The 15565-nt window shown below is 37.1% G+C and overlaps 1 protein-coding gene across 1 annotated transcript in view; it reads left to right on the top strand.

Moving 5' to 3' along the window:
* Positions 1–15565, top strand: part of fras1 (Fraser extracellular matrix complex subunit 1) — a 116801-nt gene that overhangs the window by 39942 nt on the left and 61294 nt on the right. Inside the window, exons 8-14 of the mRNA XM_051892685.1 lie at positions 1676–1777; positions 2541–2732; positions 3984–4073; positions 4536–4574; positions 4703–4850; positions 8952–9098; positions 9632–9766. Coding sequence (XP_051748645.1) covers positions 1676–1777; positions 2541–2732; positions 3984–4073; positions 4536–4574; positions 4703–4850; positions 8952–9098; positions 9632–9766 — 853 coding nt within the window. The remainder of the gene's footprint in view (positions 1–1675; positions 1778–2540; positions 2733–3983; positions 4074–4535; positions 4575–4702; positions 4851–8951; positions 9099–9631; positions 9767–15565) is intronic.

Here is a 15565-nt window from a genome sequence, read left to right as displayed (position 1 = left end):
TTCTTAGACATATTCTAGGGACACCTAAGACTTAAATTACATCTTGCAAAAGGGGCATAACAGGCCCCCTTTAAAGATGAAGAATATGATTAAATGTGCTAAAAATACCATTAATGAGCAACAGTTTAGTGATGGACACACGCATGTCCTCTATAATACACTTGTCAAAGCACCAGAGCCAAGACATGGAATATCCAGACGATGGTTGAATCATATAGGGTTTTTTTAGTGATTAATCTTAAAATATTCCATTTGATCCCCTCAGCTCTGAATATGTGGTTACATCCCTGCAGTTTTAACACCTCTCTTTAGAAACACAACCATCCCCAAAATCTCTTATCAGCATGCCATTTAGGGCTGTTTCTCTCTTCTCCGTGCTCTCAGCGAACATGTCCCACTCAGCGGATTTCAGCTCTTTTGATTGCAGTGGATTGTGTGAAAGCAAAGCAAGAATTTAGGGAGGATAACATTCACCAGTCTTTTCATCTCCTTCTAGTACTTGTCTTGTTCACTACATCACTGTCTGAAATTGTCATTTAATTTAAATTAATTATGTGCAGTAATGTGTTTTACTGCTAAAGCTTTGAATAACTTTGAGATGCCATCTGAATTTTGAAATTGAATAGAGACGTTGATGGTATAGCTCACATGGGCTTTGTTGTTTTCCTGTGGGATTTGTATTTTACATGGATTTAAAAACACTGAAGCTATATATGTAGTATTGATGACATACACCAATGAGCCAAAACATTATAACCACCTGCCTAATATGCTGTTGGCCCTCTGCATGCTGCCAAAACAGAGCAGAACCGCCCACTCTATGAGTCTAATGGACTCTATAAGACCCCTGAAGGTGTCCTGTGGTATCTGGCATCAAGACGTTAGCAGCAGATCCTTCAAGTCCTGTAATTTGCGAGTTGGAGCTGCAGTGGATCAGACTTGTTGTTTTAGCTCATTCTACAGATGCTCAGTCAGGTTGAGAACTTGAAGGCCATGGCAACACCTTAAATTTTTTGACATTTTCCTCAAACCATTCCTGAAAAACATGTGCAGTGTGGCAGGGCGCATTATCCTTCTGAAAGAGGTCACTGGCATCAGGGAATACCATTGTCAGGAAGGTGTGTACCTGGTATTCAATGTACATGACATGAAAACATACGTACATGAATGGCCGGATCCACGGTTTCCCAGCTGGACATTGCCCGGAGCATCACACTCCTTCCACCAGCTGTCATTCCTCCCATATCAGCATTAAACTTTTCTGTGACTTGTGCCACAGTAGACCTTCAGTCAGTTCAGACCAGATGGGATAACCTTATTTGCCCTCATGCCAGTGAGTCTTGGATGCCCAACACCCTGTTGCCCGTTTGTGGTTTTTCCCTTCTCAGATGACTGTTGGTAAATTCTCACCACTGCTGACCGGTAGAAACCCATAAGCCATAACAATTTGGCCCTTGTCAAAGTCTCTCAGGTCTTTACTCCTGCATCCAACATGATGACTATGAGAAATGATTGTACGTTTACCATCTAATCAACCCAGACCTTGACATGTGAGCTTGTTAGGAGATGATCAACATTTGTCACTCCACTTGTGAGTGGTTATAATGTTTTGGCTCTGCAGTGTATATGTTCCATTGTCACTGAATTCTTTTATTGTGTATGTGTGTGCTTTTAGCATGGTGAGCAGTGGCAGAGGGGCAGCTGTACCACCTGTGTGTGTGATCGTGGTCAGTCCCGCTGTCAAACGGAGAAGTGCCCTCCTCTCCACTGTGATAAGGTCAGCAGAAATCCACAACACATCATGTCAAAGACAGTTAATTGACTAGCAAACTTACTGAGAACACCACAAAAGAGAAGCTGTTGGCTAACTGACTAGTATCTTTTACAATTTAGTAGAATCACACTTTGATTCTTGTGGTTTATGCTTTTTTAGCCTGAAAATGACAGATTTTTCGTCATCCAGGATTGTTTGCGCCATATATTTCGCATTTTGTCTGTTGCTCCAGGGTGTTTTCCATCTCAGTCTTTTGCTTTCATGCAAAATTTATGATCTTATGTAATTGTGCTTTATAGAATACTCAGCAGGAACAGACATTTCATTTTTATGTCTTACCTTAATAAGTGTAAAACCTTAAAGAGCGTGAAATCCTCCCATGAGACCAAAATGAGAATTTTATTGCTTTTTCATTCATATCTATGAATTAGAGTCCATCTATATGCTAAAAGTTGGCAAAATTCATTTTAGAAGTTATACAGATTTATAACTTATTGTTTTTCTCATCTAAGCTACTGGCATTTTCTTTCAAAATAGGGATGGCTCCTTCAGTAGCTCTCACCCAAACTTCCTAATTCCTAAAACTTCCAAATACGTCATCACACTTATACTCTGAGTTAAATAAAAAGTAATCTCTATTTAAAAGATATTTTTAACAATAGATTTTCTTTTGTTTTTACAAACTGAGGCACAAGTCAAAACTGTTTGATGTGCATTAACAAAGTTGTGGTATTTTATAATGCTTGCTAACATGCGTTCTTCTCAGGGTCAGACAAAGGTCAAGCGAGCCGGCCAGTGCTGTGAAGATTGTGTCACGTCTAAAGGCAGCTGCCTCTATGAGGGCATCATCCGTTACCATGGCGATATGTGGAACGGCACGGGTTGTGAGTTCTGCGTGTGTGAACGGGGTCAGGTGCTGTGCCAACGGGTCGAGTGCGCCAGATCGGAGTGCCCACGGGTATGTGTCCAAATTTCGATGCAGAGCCATCAGCAGGGACGCATGCTTGCCCTATTCATTAAAAGATACAATTAACAAGCTCAGCTGGGGGATGCCCTATATACCATCATTAAAAATGCTGAGAATTATTAGGGCAAAATATACTAGGAGATTATAAAACCTGGGGCACATTATCTTTGTGGTCATTTGTCCCAGTTATGAATTATAACTGTATTCAATCAATATATTTTCCGCTTCTCCATTAATCATAAGGAGTTTTGAAAGGTTGGGCACTGTGAAGATTCATCACTTATTAATTGTACTTTTGGCCCAAATCCGGGACAGTCACTGTAAAGGTTATTCTTTATAGAGGAAACTCTAACTTAAAAGATTTTTGAAGTCCTGTGAACTTCTCTTGGGTTCATGGTAGAGTTTATAATAGACGTTTATTGGAGTATTACTCAGTAAATTATCAGGAAAAGTTTATTTGAAAGTGGACTAATCCTTTAATAAGCAGTAAATTATATTAAAGTGTTACCAGACTTTTGTACATTTTTATAACACAAAAGAAGATATTTTTATTGTGAATAAAAGCTTAAATTAAATATGTTCATCATATGAAGCAACCATGTTTCTTCAGAAGACTTGGATTAATCATGTCTTTTTGTGTGAAAGTTTTGGTTGCATGGACATTCAATGGATGGACAAAAATAATGAAAGAATATTACAAAAATTCTTAATTTGTGTTGTGAAGATGAACAATGTGAGTGAGTAAATAATGACAGAATTTTCATTTTATTTTTATTTTTTGGATGAATTATAGCTTTAGATTTAGTTTTGTTGGTGTAAATTGAGATGTTCTCACATGAATCACATTATTAGGTTTAACATTTTTCAGTGCAGTGGTGTGAAGTCATAGTAATAGAGCATCTGATTAAACAACAGAAACACAACCGATGCTTATCTGTTGTTTTGAAAACATTGATCAAACAGTCTTTCCCTTCTGTAGCTCCATGTTACACTGACATCTGCTGATCTGCCCGTAAGACCACCATGACTTTGGTGATCAAACTGTGTTACACAGAAACAACTAAAGATTCTCTCATGAATGTAAATGACTATTGATAACAGTCCCCTATAAAGAACCTCAGAGGTAGAACTGGAAATGTGATGTAATTAGAGATTTGTGGCTCTGTGTGAGACAGCTAATCATTCCCCTGGGGGTGTTTCATCCTGAAATTAAATGAGATAATATTTTACACCTTGTGCCAGGGAGAAAAACTGGTCCATTTGCCTGGGAAGTGCTGCTCAGAGTGTAAGACAACAACCAGTTCCTGTACATATTCACAGCCAGACCAAAAGGTATGAATCTGCTGACCTTTTTTAAATCACATTCAGTGCTTTTATATCCATTTTCACATGCAAAATACATGCATTATCGTTCAAAGATATAGTAAAAACAGTAATATTGTGGAATATTATTACAATATAAAATAACTTTTTTTCTGTTTTTTCTGTTTAAAATATATTTAAAAATTATTGTAACCATTGTTGAAAACAGTTGTGCTGCTTGATATATTTGTGGAATCCGATTCTGTGCTGAATCGAAAGTTCAAAAGAAGAGCATTTGTTTGAAATAGAATTTTTTAAAGATTATAAATGTCTTTACTGTCACTTTTGATCAATTTAATGTTTCCTTGCTGAATAAAAGTATAAATGTCTTTAAACTGAACCCAACTTTTTGAACAATAGTTTACAATGAGCTTTTGATAGCAAGTAAATCAATACTGCAATCAGTCAATCTGACTGTCTTTGTCCATTTAGGGGCGGAAAGCCAATGTCAAGAGTTTTAGACGCCTCACTGTAAGTAAACATGAGAATCTGGTTTATGGTTTGCAAGATTAATAAATACTATTATAACAATTTTTTTTTTTTTTGTCCACTGTACTTGTATTTTGTCTTGTTTGAATCTTTTGTGTCTCTGGTCTCAGAACCTGGAGAGTGTCAAAGAAGGGCCGTGTCGTGAGTGCCAGTGTCAGGAGGGTCACGTGATCTGTTATCAGCACTCCTGTCCAACCTGTCCATTGGGAACCCTAACTATACCGCACCGTGAGCAATGCTGTCCGGATTGCAATCCAGGTGAGACCTGCATATATGTTTCTGTTCATTTGCCTAACAGCAATGATGAATTACAAGCTACTGTTGTTAATTACAATGCTCTCTTATGAATATGTTCTAATCAAATCAGTGAAATCGGGGTTATACTATGAATTAGAGAAAGGAAATTTAATGTATTTACATCTAAAGAACATTACATTATTATCTATTCCCAGTTTAACAGCATTTCTTTATATAATTAAAAAACATTTTTGAATTGCATTCTAAAAATCTTTCTTTATCAGTCCTCCAAGGAACAATTCCTTAGCCATAAAATAAAACATAGTTGATCTCAGTGGGGGAGAGATGAGAGCTATAGTATTAGATTATATTCTGGTTAGATAACGTGGTTATTCAGCTCTGCGGCACCCATGAGACTCGCGTCTGCTCTATATACTAAATTTCCCTGGTGACTTCAAGAGAGGCTGCGGGAAGGAACATACATCTTTCTCCTTCTCTTTCTCTTGGAAAAGACCACAGAGAGAAAAACAGAACATGTCTGTGTTTACATTTTGCTTATGTATATACAGTATCTCACAGAAGTGAGTACACCCCTCACATTTTTGTAAATATTTTATTATATCTTTTCATGTGACAACACTGAAGAAATGACACTTTGCTACAATGTAAAATAGTGAGTGTACAGCTTGTATAACAGTGTAAATTTGCTGTCCCCTCAAAATAACTCAACACACAGCCATTAATGTCTAAACCGCTGGCCACAAAAGTGATTACAGCCCTAAAGTAAAAATTTCCAAATTGGGCCCAATTAGCCATTTTCTCTCCCCGGTGTCATGTGACTCGTTAGTGTTACAAGGTCTCAGGTGTGAATGGAGAGCAGGTGTGTTAAATTTGGTGTTATCGCTCTCACTCTCTCATACTGGTCACTGGAAGTTCAACATGGCACCTCATGGCAAAGAACTCTCTGAGGATCTGAAAAAAAGAATTGTTGCTCTACACACCTCCAAGATGACCACTGCCTTGCCAAAGAATGTCTCCAGACCTAAACCCTATTGAGCATCTGTGGGACATCCTCAAACGGAAGGTGGAGGAGCGCAAGGTCTCTAACATCCACTAGCTCTGTGATGTCGTCATGGAGGAGTGGAAGAGGACTCCAGTGGCAACCTGTGAAGCTCTGGTGAACTCCATGCCCAAGAGGGTTAAGGCAGTGCTGGAAAATAATGGTGGTCACACAAAATATTGACACTTTGGGCCCAATTTGGACATTTTTACTTAGGGGTGTACTCACTTTTGTGGCCAGCGGTTTAGACATTAATGGCCGTGTGTTGAGTTATTTTGAGGGGACAGCAAATTTACACTGTTATAAAAGCTGTACACTCACTACTTTACATTGTAGCAAAGTGTCATTTCTTCAGTGTTGTCACATGAAAAGATATCATAAAATATTTACAAAAATGTGAGGGGTGTACTCACTTCTGTGAGATACTGTATATATATGTATACTGTATGTTTTTAGACAGTGCAAATTGTTTGGAGATTTATATGTGCGTGGGTTGACCATTTGGCATCTCTGTGTTTATGCTTATAAGATTATGCTAATGTAGCCTTTAAACACAGCAGTCAAATAATATATATTCTCTTACACTTTGGACAGGAATTCAGTTGTCCTGTTTTTTTAGAAGAAAAAAAACACTCTTTTCCCTTCTATATTTAACAGCACTATATTGTTAATCACATATGGTAAGCATCAGCTTGCATGGTGATAGCGTTTGTTAGCTGGTTAATGCCCAGATTTGATCATTACGGCAAAGGCAATGTGTATACGTTCACAGCCACATAACCATTTGTTAACTTGACTGCCTGTTGTGAGGAACAGAAGGAGCCCAGCATCAGTGTTTTATCAGATAGATTGTCTGAGACATAATGACTTGCAGTGTTACTGTGGGAAACGCTGTGATTCCAAAGGATTTACTTGCTAGTGACCGTATTATAATACATTTGCACTCAAAACAAGTAGATTTTTCAAATCGATGGAAAGTCTCAAAGGTCATTCTGGTAAAAAATGCTTACTTCAACTGGAAAATGGAGAGTAGGATAGTTTTTCACCAAGAGTTATTGATTCACACACACCAAAGTATTTAATTAAAAGTGATTTATGGGGGAATGTCAGAAAATAATAAAGACTTAGAGCTTTCATTTTCATTCCTCTGGATATGAGTCTAGCCTTGTGCTTGCCGTCCGCGCCAAAAATTTTGAATGACCATCAAATAAACACCACTGCACCTTTAATTGCCCTATTTCTGCCCTCATGGGCAGAGCCAGAATCCTGCAACCCAAAGTCCTTAGCAAGGGATTTACCAGCTCATTAGAGACTGTGTAATTAATTCTTGTGCCATGTAATGGTGCCAAAGGGAACTATAGTTGGAGGCTCGAGTTTCATTTGGACCATGTGGAGAAGTTATGAGTGCTTTTTTGGAACACCAAAGACTGGGTGGGAAATTTGCATAAATACAGATGAAATTACCATGACGTCACACAACAAGCAACTGCGATTTCAGGTGCTTCACGCAAGCAGCAGTTGTAATGGTTTGTTATGCATTGTATAATGTAATAATATTTGTTAATGTTTAAATTATATATATGGTTTAGAGTGAAGAAAAACATACACTACCATTCAAAAGTTTGGGATTGGTAAGATTTTTTTTTGAAAGAGATTAATATGTTTATTCAGCAAGGATGCATTAAATTGATCAAAACTGACAGTAAAGACATTTTTTAAGCTTTCTATTCATCACAGAATCCTGCAAAACATATGTCACGTTTCCACAAAAATATTAAGAAGCACAACTTTTTTCAGCATTGATAATAGTAAGAAATCAGCATATTAGAATGATTTCTGAAGAATCATGTGACACTGAAGACTGGAGTAATGATGCTGAAAATTCAGCCTTGCCATCACAGGAATAAAATTTACATTTTAAAATTTATTAAAATACAAAAAAGTTATGTAAAATTGTAATATTTTACAATAATACTATTTTTACTGTATCTTTAAAAAAATAAATGCTGATGCTGATATAGCATTGCTAATACAATGCTATATCAGATATGTACAATAACAATTGTAGAAAACAGTACAACGTCCAGAAATCAATTTCAACAGTACATCTACTATAATACAATATATTGTTAGTCCAAAGATTCTTCATGTTAGTGAATAAATACCCCACATATCTGGTGGTAGAACTTTTGTTAAGCGTGTCAGAGATTCCGGATTCTAATCTGCCCTTGTATAGTTTTTTTCTTAATTAAGATCAAAGTTGTTCATCAGTGATTGTATATCAAGAGCAGGGACGTGTTTGTGTGCATTTTGTTTTGTGATTTCACTTGAAAGAATAGAGAGTCTCTGCAGTGGAATGCAATAGACTGAATCACTCGTCTGTGTGAAGACTGCGCACAAGCCAAAAGAGAACGTAACCCAACTGATAACATTGGCAACGAACACTCAGCATGATTTTAAACACATTTTAGCGCCAGATTGCCTCTTATTTAACACAAATGAACGTCAACTGGATATGTTTCATTTGCATTAGGTATATCCGTGCAGCGAGATCAAAAAAGTGGTGGGGACAATATCGACCCTGGCAAAAAGTGGTGTGGACATGACCCACCCATCCCACCTGTAAATTACGCCTATGGTGAAGAAAAATATGTAGATAAATTTTCACACAATCCACAAAACCAGTTTTAACATACAGTATTTAAATTTGTTGGACTTGTGAGGTTGTTGAGTACTCATAATTGCTTAAATACCCTTTTGACCACATAAATAATAATAATATGATATTGGCCAAGACTTAATAACAGCATTTCTTAATTTAAAGCATACACTATCAATTTAGCCATTCATGACATTTGGGTTTGTGCGATGTCTTAGTGAAACACAAATTTATTGTCATACTGTAGCTGCAGGTTAATCGGGTCTTTCTAATAAGAGCAGAGGTGATGATAATGATGACCGAAGTCTGTGAATGATCATAATTTGTTGAAATGAGTGCTTGTAAACAGTAACTTCGTCTATCCTCTGAGGAGTTTGACTGTGCTTTTTGTGTGTGTTTGCAGGAGTGCAGTGTCACGAGGACTGTTTGACATGCTCTGGCACACCAGATCACTGTAGCAGCTGTCAGGACCCTTCCGCCCTGTTAATGAATGGACGCTGTCTGCAGTCATGTCCTGAAGGCTTTTTCGCTCAGGGCAAAGTTTGTGCAGGTATAAACAAACTTTTACCATTGTACTTCTGCAGCCTATGCTTGTTTTGTTGCTTGAATTGCTGTTCTTCATCTGACTTCCTTTCTCACTTTATCCTCCTCCTTCTATTTTACCACCAACATTCATACACTTCTGGCCTTAACATATTTTTACACCATGGTATTTTAAATCCTCAAAACGCCCTGTGCTTTGGGTAACTTCCATAAATAGCTAATCCTATAGCTTTGTTGGTGTGTGTGTGTGTGTACTGTATGTGGATGTGCATGTACATGCACTTGAGTCATGATTGTCACAGTCATTTCAACAAGTCAAAACACAGACCGGATCCAACACTGGAATTTCCGCTCACTTTGGAGGGCTATAGCATCATTTGACAAAATCCTACAGTCACTCTTTAAAAGCCGATGTAGAAACTCTCACACGCACTATTTTCAATTACAGTCTCAGTGCTTTTGTGCCCTGCTTTTGTGTAGTGTTTTACCACAAACTGTATCCCCCAACCCCTATCACCCGTCTTATTCTCTTTCTGCCAGCCTGCCAGCCGTCATGTGCCACCTGTGAGAATGACTTTGAATGCACAGCATGTGGTGGGTCCTTTCTCCTCAGTGGCAGGCAATGTGTGACCACCTGCGAAAGAGGTCTGTTCCAGGACCACACACGCTGTCTCAGTAAGTCAACTGCAGTTTACATTTCATTCACTTTTATTGTCTTGACTTTCTGTGACACTATTTACTTCTGTTGTACTTTTATGATGCTTTCTTATCAACATTAAAAAAAGTGCATGTATTGTGAAAACTTCAGCAGCTTTAATACAGTCATGTGAAAAAGTCAGGACACCCTATTGAATTCTATGGTTTTCTGTATCATAATAAAAAAATCATATGGTCCTTGGCAGGTCTTAAAAATTTGTCAAATAAATAAAACCTCAGATGCACAACAACACATGACATATCACACACTGTCATTATTTGTTTAGCAAAAATAAAGCCAAAATGGAAAAGCCATGGGTGCAAAGTTAGGACACCCTTACTGTTAACATAGGAATTTTAGAGGGTAAGTAACAGTCAGACACTGCTAATCAAATGTCTTTGATTTAACTGATCACCAGCAAGTGTGATCACCTCTATAAAAGCTGAAGTTCTGGCAGTTTGAGTGTCTGGAGCCTTCAGATGTGTGTTAACACAATACCAAGGAGGAAAAACATCAGCAATGATCTTAGAGAAGCAATTGTTGCTGCCATCAATCTGGGAAGGGTTACAAGGCCATTTCAAAACAGTTTGAAGTCCATCATTTACAGTGAGGAAGATTATTCACAAGTGGAAAACATTCAAAACAGACACCAGTCTTCTCATGAGTGGACGTCCCAGCAAATTCACCCCAAGATCAGACCGTGTAATGCTCAGAGAAATTGCAGACAGCCCAAGAACTACACCTCAGACTCTACAGGCCTCAGTTAACATGTTAAATGTTAAAGTTCATGACAGTACAATTAGAAAAAGATGGGACAAGTATGGCATGTTTGAAAGGGTTTCCAGGAGAAAGCCAATTCTCTCTAAAAAAACATGGCAGCACGGCTTAGGTTTGCAAAGTTGCTTCTGAACAAACCACAAGACTTCTGGAACAATGTCCTTTGGACAGATGAGACCAAACTAGAGATGTTTGGCCATAATGCACAGCGCCAAGTTTAGTGAAAACCAGCACAAACACCAAAAGTCAAGCATGCGGGTATAAGGCTGATGATTTTAGGCTTGTTTTTTCACTACGGGCATCTCACAGTCATTGCATTGACCATGAACTCATCTGTATACCAGAGTATTTGACCAGAGTCAAATGTGAGATCATCCATCCGACAGCTAAAGCTTGGCCAAAACTTGGTCATCCAACTGGACAATGATCTGAAAATTACCAGTAAATCTACAGAAGAATGGCTGAAAAAGAAAAGAATCAAGGTGTTGCAATGGCCCAATCGAAGTCTAGACCTCAACCCAACTGAAATGCTGTGGCGAGAGCTGTGCATAAACAAATGTCCACAAACTTCAATAAACTGGAGCAACATTGTAAAGAAGAATGGGCCAAAATTCCTCCAGAATGATGTGAGAAACTGATAAAGAACTTTTCTCATAGACAAAAAATGATTACTTCAAGTTATTGCTGCTAAAAGTGGATCTACAGGCATTCGAATCATAGGGTGTCCTAACTTTGTCACCCATGGTTTTGCCATCTTGGCTTTATTTTTGCTAAATAAATAATGACATGGTATTATATGTCATGTGTTGTTATTCATCTGAGGTTTTATTTTCCAAATTTTAAGACCTGCCAAGCACTAGATGATTTTTTTATTTTTTTTTATTATGTCCTGATATGGAAAACCATGGAATTCAGTAGGGTGTCCTAACTTTTTCACATGACTGTATATATATTAAAGAATGTTACTTTCATTATTATTATTTAAAATTTAGATAATTTATGTAAATATACACTACCTTTCAAAAGTTGATTCTTGATATTTGATACTTTTTTTTTTCTTCAGCAAGGGTGCATTAAATTGATCAAAATAAATATATATTTAGTAAAGACATTTGCAATGTTATGTAATCAGCATATTACAATGATTTCTGATTCTGAAGGATCATGTGACACTGATCATGTGACAAATTCAGCTTGACCATCACAGGAATAAATATGTTAAAATAGAAGATTTTTTTTTTTTTAATTGTATTACAGTTAGTGTTCAAGTATCATCTGCCATTTATCTCTATTGCTTTTCCTCTAGAAGATTTTCTTCTGATTCTTACAGAATTTCATCATTAAATATATATATTTTTTATTGCTAAAAAATTAAATGGGAAATGAAGTTGCATTCACTTCCTTGATCATCAAAAATGCCCCCAGATTACATTTAGGTTTGGAATTCTTGTTGTACAACATTTTGCATCATGTTAGCTTTAAAAGGTCAATTTCTTCTTTGCTATTAAAGCCAGATGGAGCATTACTGCACCTGCAGTGCATTCACTCCTTGCATAAGAATCAACCTCAAGATGTAGGTACCTGGTCTTGTCAAGATACCTGTCTATAGCAATCCAATCTGGAGGGAATCGTGCATTAGTGACCTGCTAACTGGTCTGTGACTGGGAGCACTAGACTGTACAGCAATTACCCCAGTCCACACTCTCATTCAATTTCACACTTTAATAAGCCTTTCCTTAAGATTGGACCGTATTGTTCTACAAGGGACAAGATGGAGAAGAAATATCCAGCTTAGGTTGAGCCTATTATGGTGGATATAGCAAGAATGAGTCTTACTGAGGAATTGAATGAGGAAGGTTTTCTTTTTGGTCAAGTGATAAGGATTCATTCTCTTATTTTACTCTCTGACTGAGTGCAAATGCAAATGTGTAAGAAGTTAATTAGTTATGCCAAAAAAAGAGGGAATCTCGAGGAAGCCCTCAGATGTTCCTTCTTCTTTATTTCCCTTTTCTCTCTCTCTGTCTGTGCCTTTCTCACTTTCTCTTTCTCATTTTAAATGATGCTATAATGTAGGTTACATTTTTTGTCTATTATATGTATCACATTGTTATTATAAAACAAACAAAAAACAGACAATGCCAAACACGTTTTACACGATGCCACTACTTGGATATCTTCAAATTTATCCCTTCACATCTAGAAGTCATGTAAAACCTTAATGAGTTGTGCTGACAGACATGCCCAAGTGTGCTGTTACTAATTTTTCTAGCATGCCAAGCTTTTTCCAAACCTACTAAACATGGTTAGCTACATCTCTTGTTCACACTCTGTTGTTGGCTGTCAAAATATTTTGGTCCCATTCCAGCTTCTCGGGATTCTGGGCCAGTTTGGTGCCAGTGTGTGAGTCTGTGGAGAGGTGCCATGTTGAACCATGAATGTTTCACACTGGGCGCCATGCCCAGACCCGTAGTTTAATCCTGAGCACTAGACTCACACAAAGAATGAGAGGTGTCTTGTGACCTTATTGCTGCACAAAATAATTAGAGACTGTTTTCACAGATTCTGTGGTGTTCATAACAATTTCTAATAATTAATAATTCATAAATAACAATTAAGTACAAGTATTTTAAAGGTGGGGTAAGCCATTTTTCAAAAACGCTGTTGGACATTGTTGATATTTGAAATCAACCCAAACAAACCCACCCCTCTCTTCATTGCTCCGCCTCCAAAACCCACTCTCCAATCCTAACCACCCTGCTCTGAGTCGATCTCGAACCCCGGCCCAATCGCTGCTGGCAGGCGAGGCGAGTGCGCTAACAATGATGCTAAACACCTCATTCCCTAGAGGTCGTCAGTGCGCAGTGGTTTACCTGTACAACTCTCAGATGATCAACGAACGACAAGGAAGCACAAAAAAAATGAACATACAGTACACAAGAATTAATACAAACAAGAGTTTGTTGTTAGTCGCCAATAGCACAGCAGCTCCAGACAATCAATGACACTCAAACCCAGTGTTATTCACATGTGAAGCGGAATCAAAGCAGCCTCCGCCTCTGTTTTCAGGCCTTCCCGCTTAGCTCTCTCCAGCGCTGGAAAGCTTTTCTAATATATTAGTGCTGGTTTTAAAGTGCTTGCCCAGTCATAAACCTTCATTCCAGTGATATTCTTTTGAGCTCTTTTGTATTGTGTTTCATCTCTCTTTCTGCATCTCTCTTTCTGTTTTTCTCCCTCTTGCTAGTTCTCTCTCCTCGACCGTCATACGCCCCCTAATGCTGATAGGTTACACGTTTGCTGTTGGTGTCGGCACGACTAACTTCCAAACAGTGTTTTTGAAAAATGACTTACCCAACCTTTAACATAAAATCTATTGAGACAAATTATGACACAAGGCAACATGTAAAATACAGTGTTAGATAAATGTTAATAAGTAACACTTATCTAATAAGTAAATAAGTGGTTCCTACAAACAAAAATATCAGTATTTCTAATCAAAATAATACATTTTTATATGTGACTCTTCCCTCAACATTTGAGCTGAGAACATGAATGATACTCTGAACTGTGTGACTTAATGAAAGGTATGATGTTTTAAGTAAAAGCTAAATTTTCAGCATCATTAATACAGTATTCAGTGTCACATTATCTTTCAGAAATCATACTAATATGCTGATTTGCTGCTCAAGAAACATTTCTTATTATTATCAATGATGAAAACAGTTGTGCTGCTTAATATTTTTTGTGGAAACTGTGATGCATTTTTTTTTTTTTTTTGATGAATAGAAAGTTTAAAAGAACAGCATTTATTTGAATTATAAATATTTTGTAACATTATAAATGTCTTTACAGTCAAAGTACATCAAATTAATATATCCTTGTTGAATAAAAGTATTGAAGAATAACAGACCTCTTCCTTTTTTGTTATAATGTAGCCTCAAAACCATACAGGACCAATGAAAAATGTTCTCTCTCTCTCTCTGGAAAATTAGGTGACTTAAATACTTTTGTTCATCTAATAAGTAACAAATAGTCTTTTGAACTTTCTTGTCAAGGCAACTAAGCAATGCAAGGGGCTACAATCCTTGTTCTTTCATCTCCATGTTTGATTTTCAAAGGTAATTATGTGATGTAAACATTATTTGCCTCTTAAATCTAAAGGGAAACATTTTACCCTGATAGGCAAATGTATTGCATACGAACGTTGCAATGAGGTGCACATATACCTCAACACACAAATCTCATGGTGATGATCAACTAATGTTAATTCAGTAAAAATATGAACTCTGAACCATATGACAGCTAAATGACAACAACAGCAGCAGCAGCCATAGTATACCATAGTACCATTTGTTGACCAAGTAAGGTCAACAAAACAACTTTTGTTAGCAACATGTTTAGCCTAGAGTATTCTTGTGTAGTTCACTCAAGATAATAAACAGACTCATCCTACTAAATAATCTTTGTTCAAGCTGCTTTTTTACATAGTATGACATTTTGCAAGTTGCAAGATTTTTTTTTACAGTTGTGTTCATTTGTCCCACATCTCTCTCTGTCTGAAGGGGAGATTGATGAGATTTCAAGACTTGTGTGATATATTTATGTGGATCAGTTCAGTAAATTTGCTAGAGAGATTGAGTGCCCTGATGATTCAAATTCAGGTAACTTATTTTACCAAGCAAATATCTTGTCTTATAAATTACCAGATAAAATAAGAGAATACCTCCTTCCTTATTTACCCAAAGCCCAATCAAACCTTTCCAAATTGAGTTTGGAAATTCATGGCCAGCTGGTATAAAAAATAAATCAAGGTATATTTATTAAAGGGTTAGTTCACCCAAAAATTAAAATTCTGTCATTAATTACTTACCCTCATGTCATTCCAAACCTGTAAGGCCTTTGTTCATCTTCAGAACACAAATGAAGATCTTTTTTGATGAAATCTGAGAGATTTCTGTCCCTCCATAGACAGTTACGCAACTACCACTTTCATGTTTCAAAGT

The sequence above is a fragment of the Ctenopharyngodon idella genome, chromosome 5 (assembly GCF_019924925.1).
Source record: "Ctenopharyngodon idella isolate HZGC_01 chromosome 5, HZGC01, whole genome shotgun sequence".
Lineage (NCBI taxonomy): Eukaryota > Metazoa > Chordata > Actinopteri > Cypriniformes > Xenocyprididae > Ctenopharyngodon > Ctenopharyngodon idella.
This window is presented reverse-complemented; position numbering and strand designations above follow the sequence as displayed.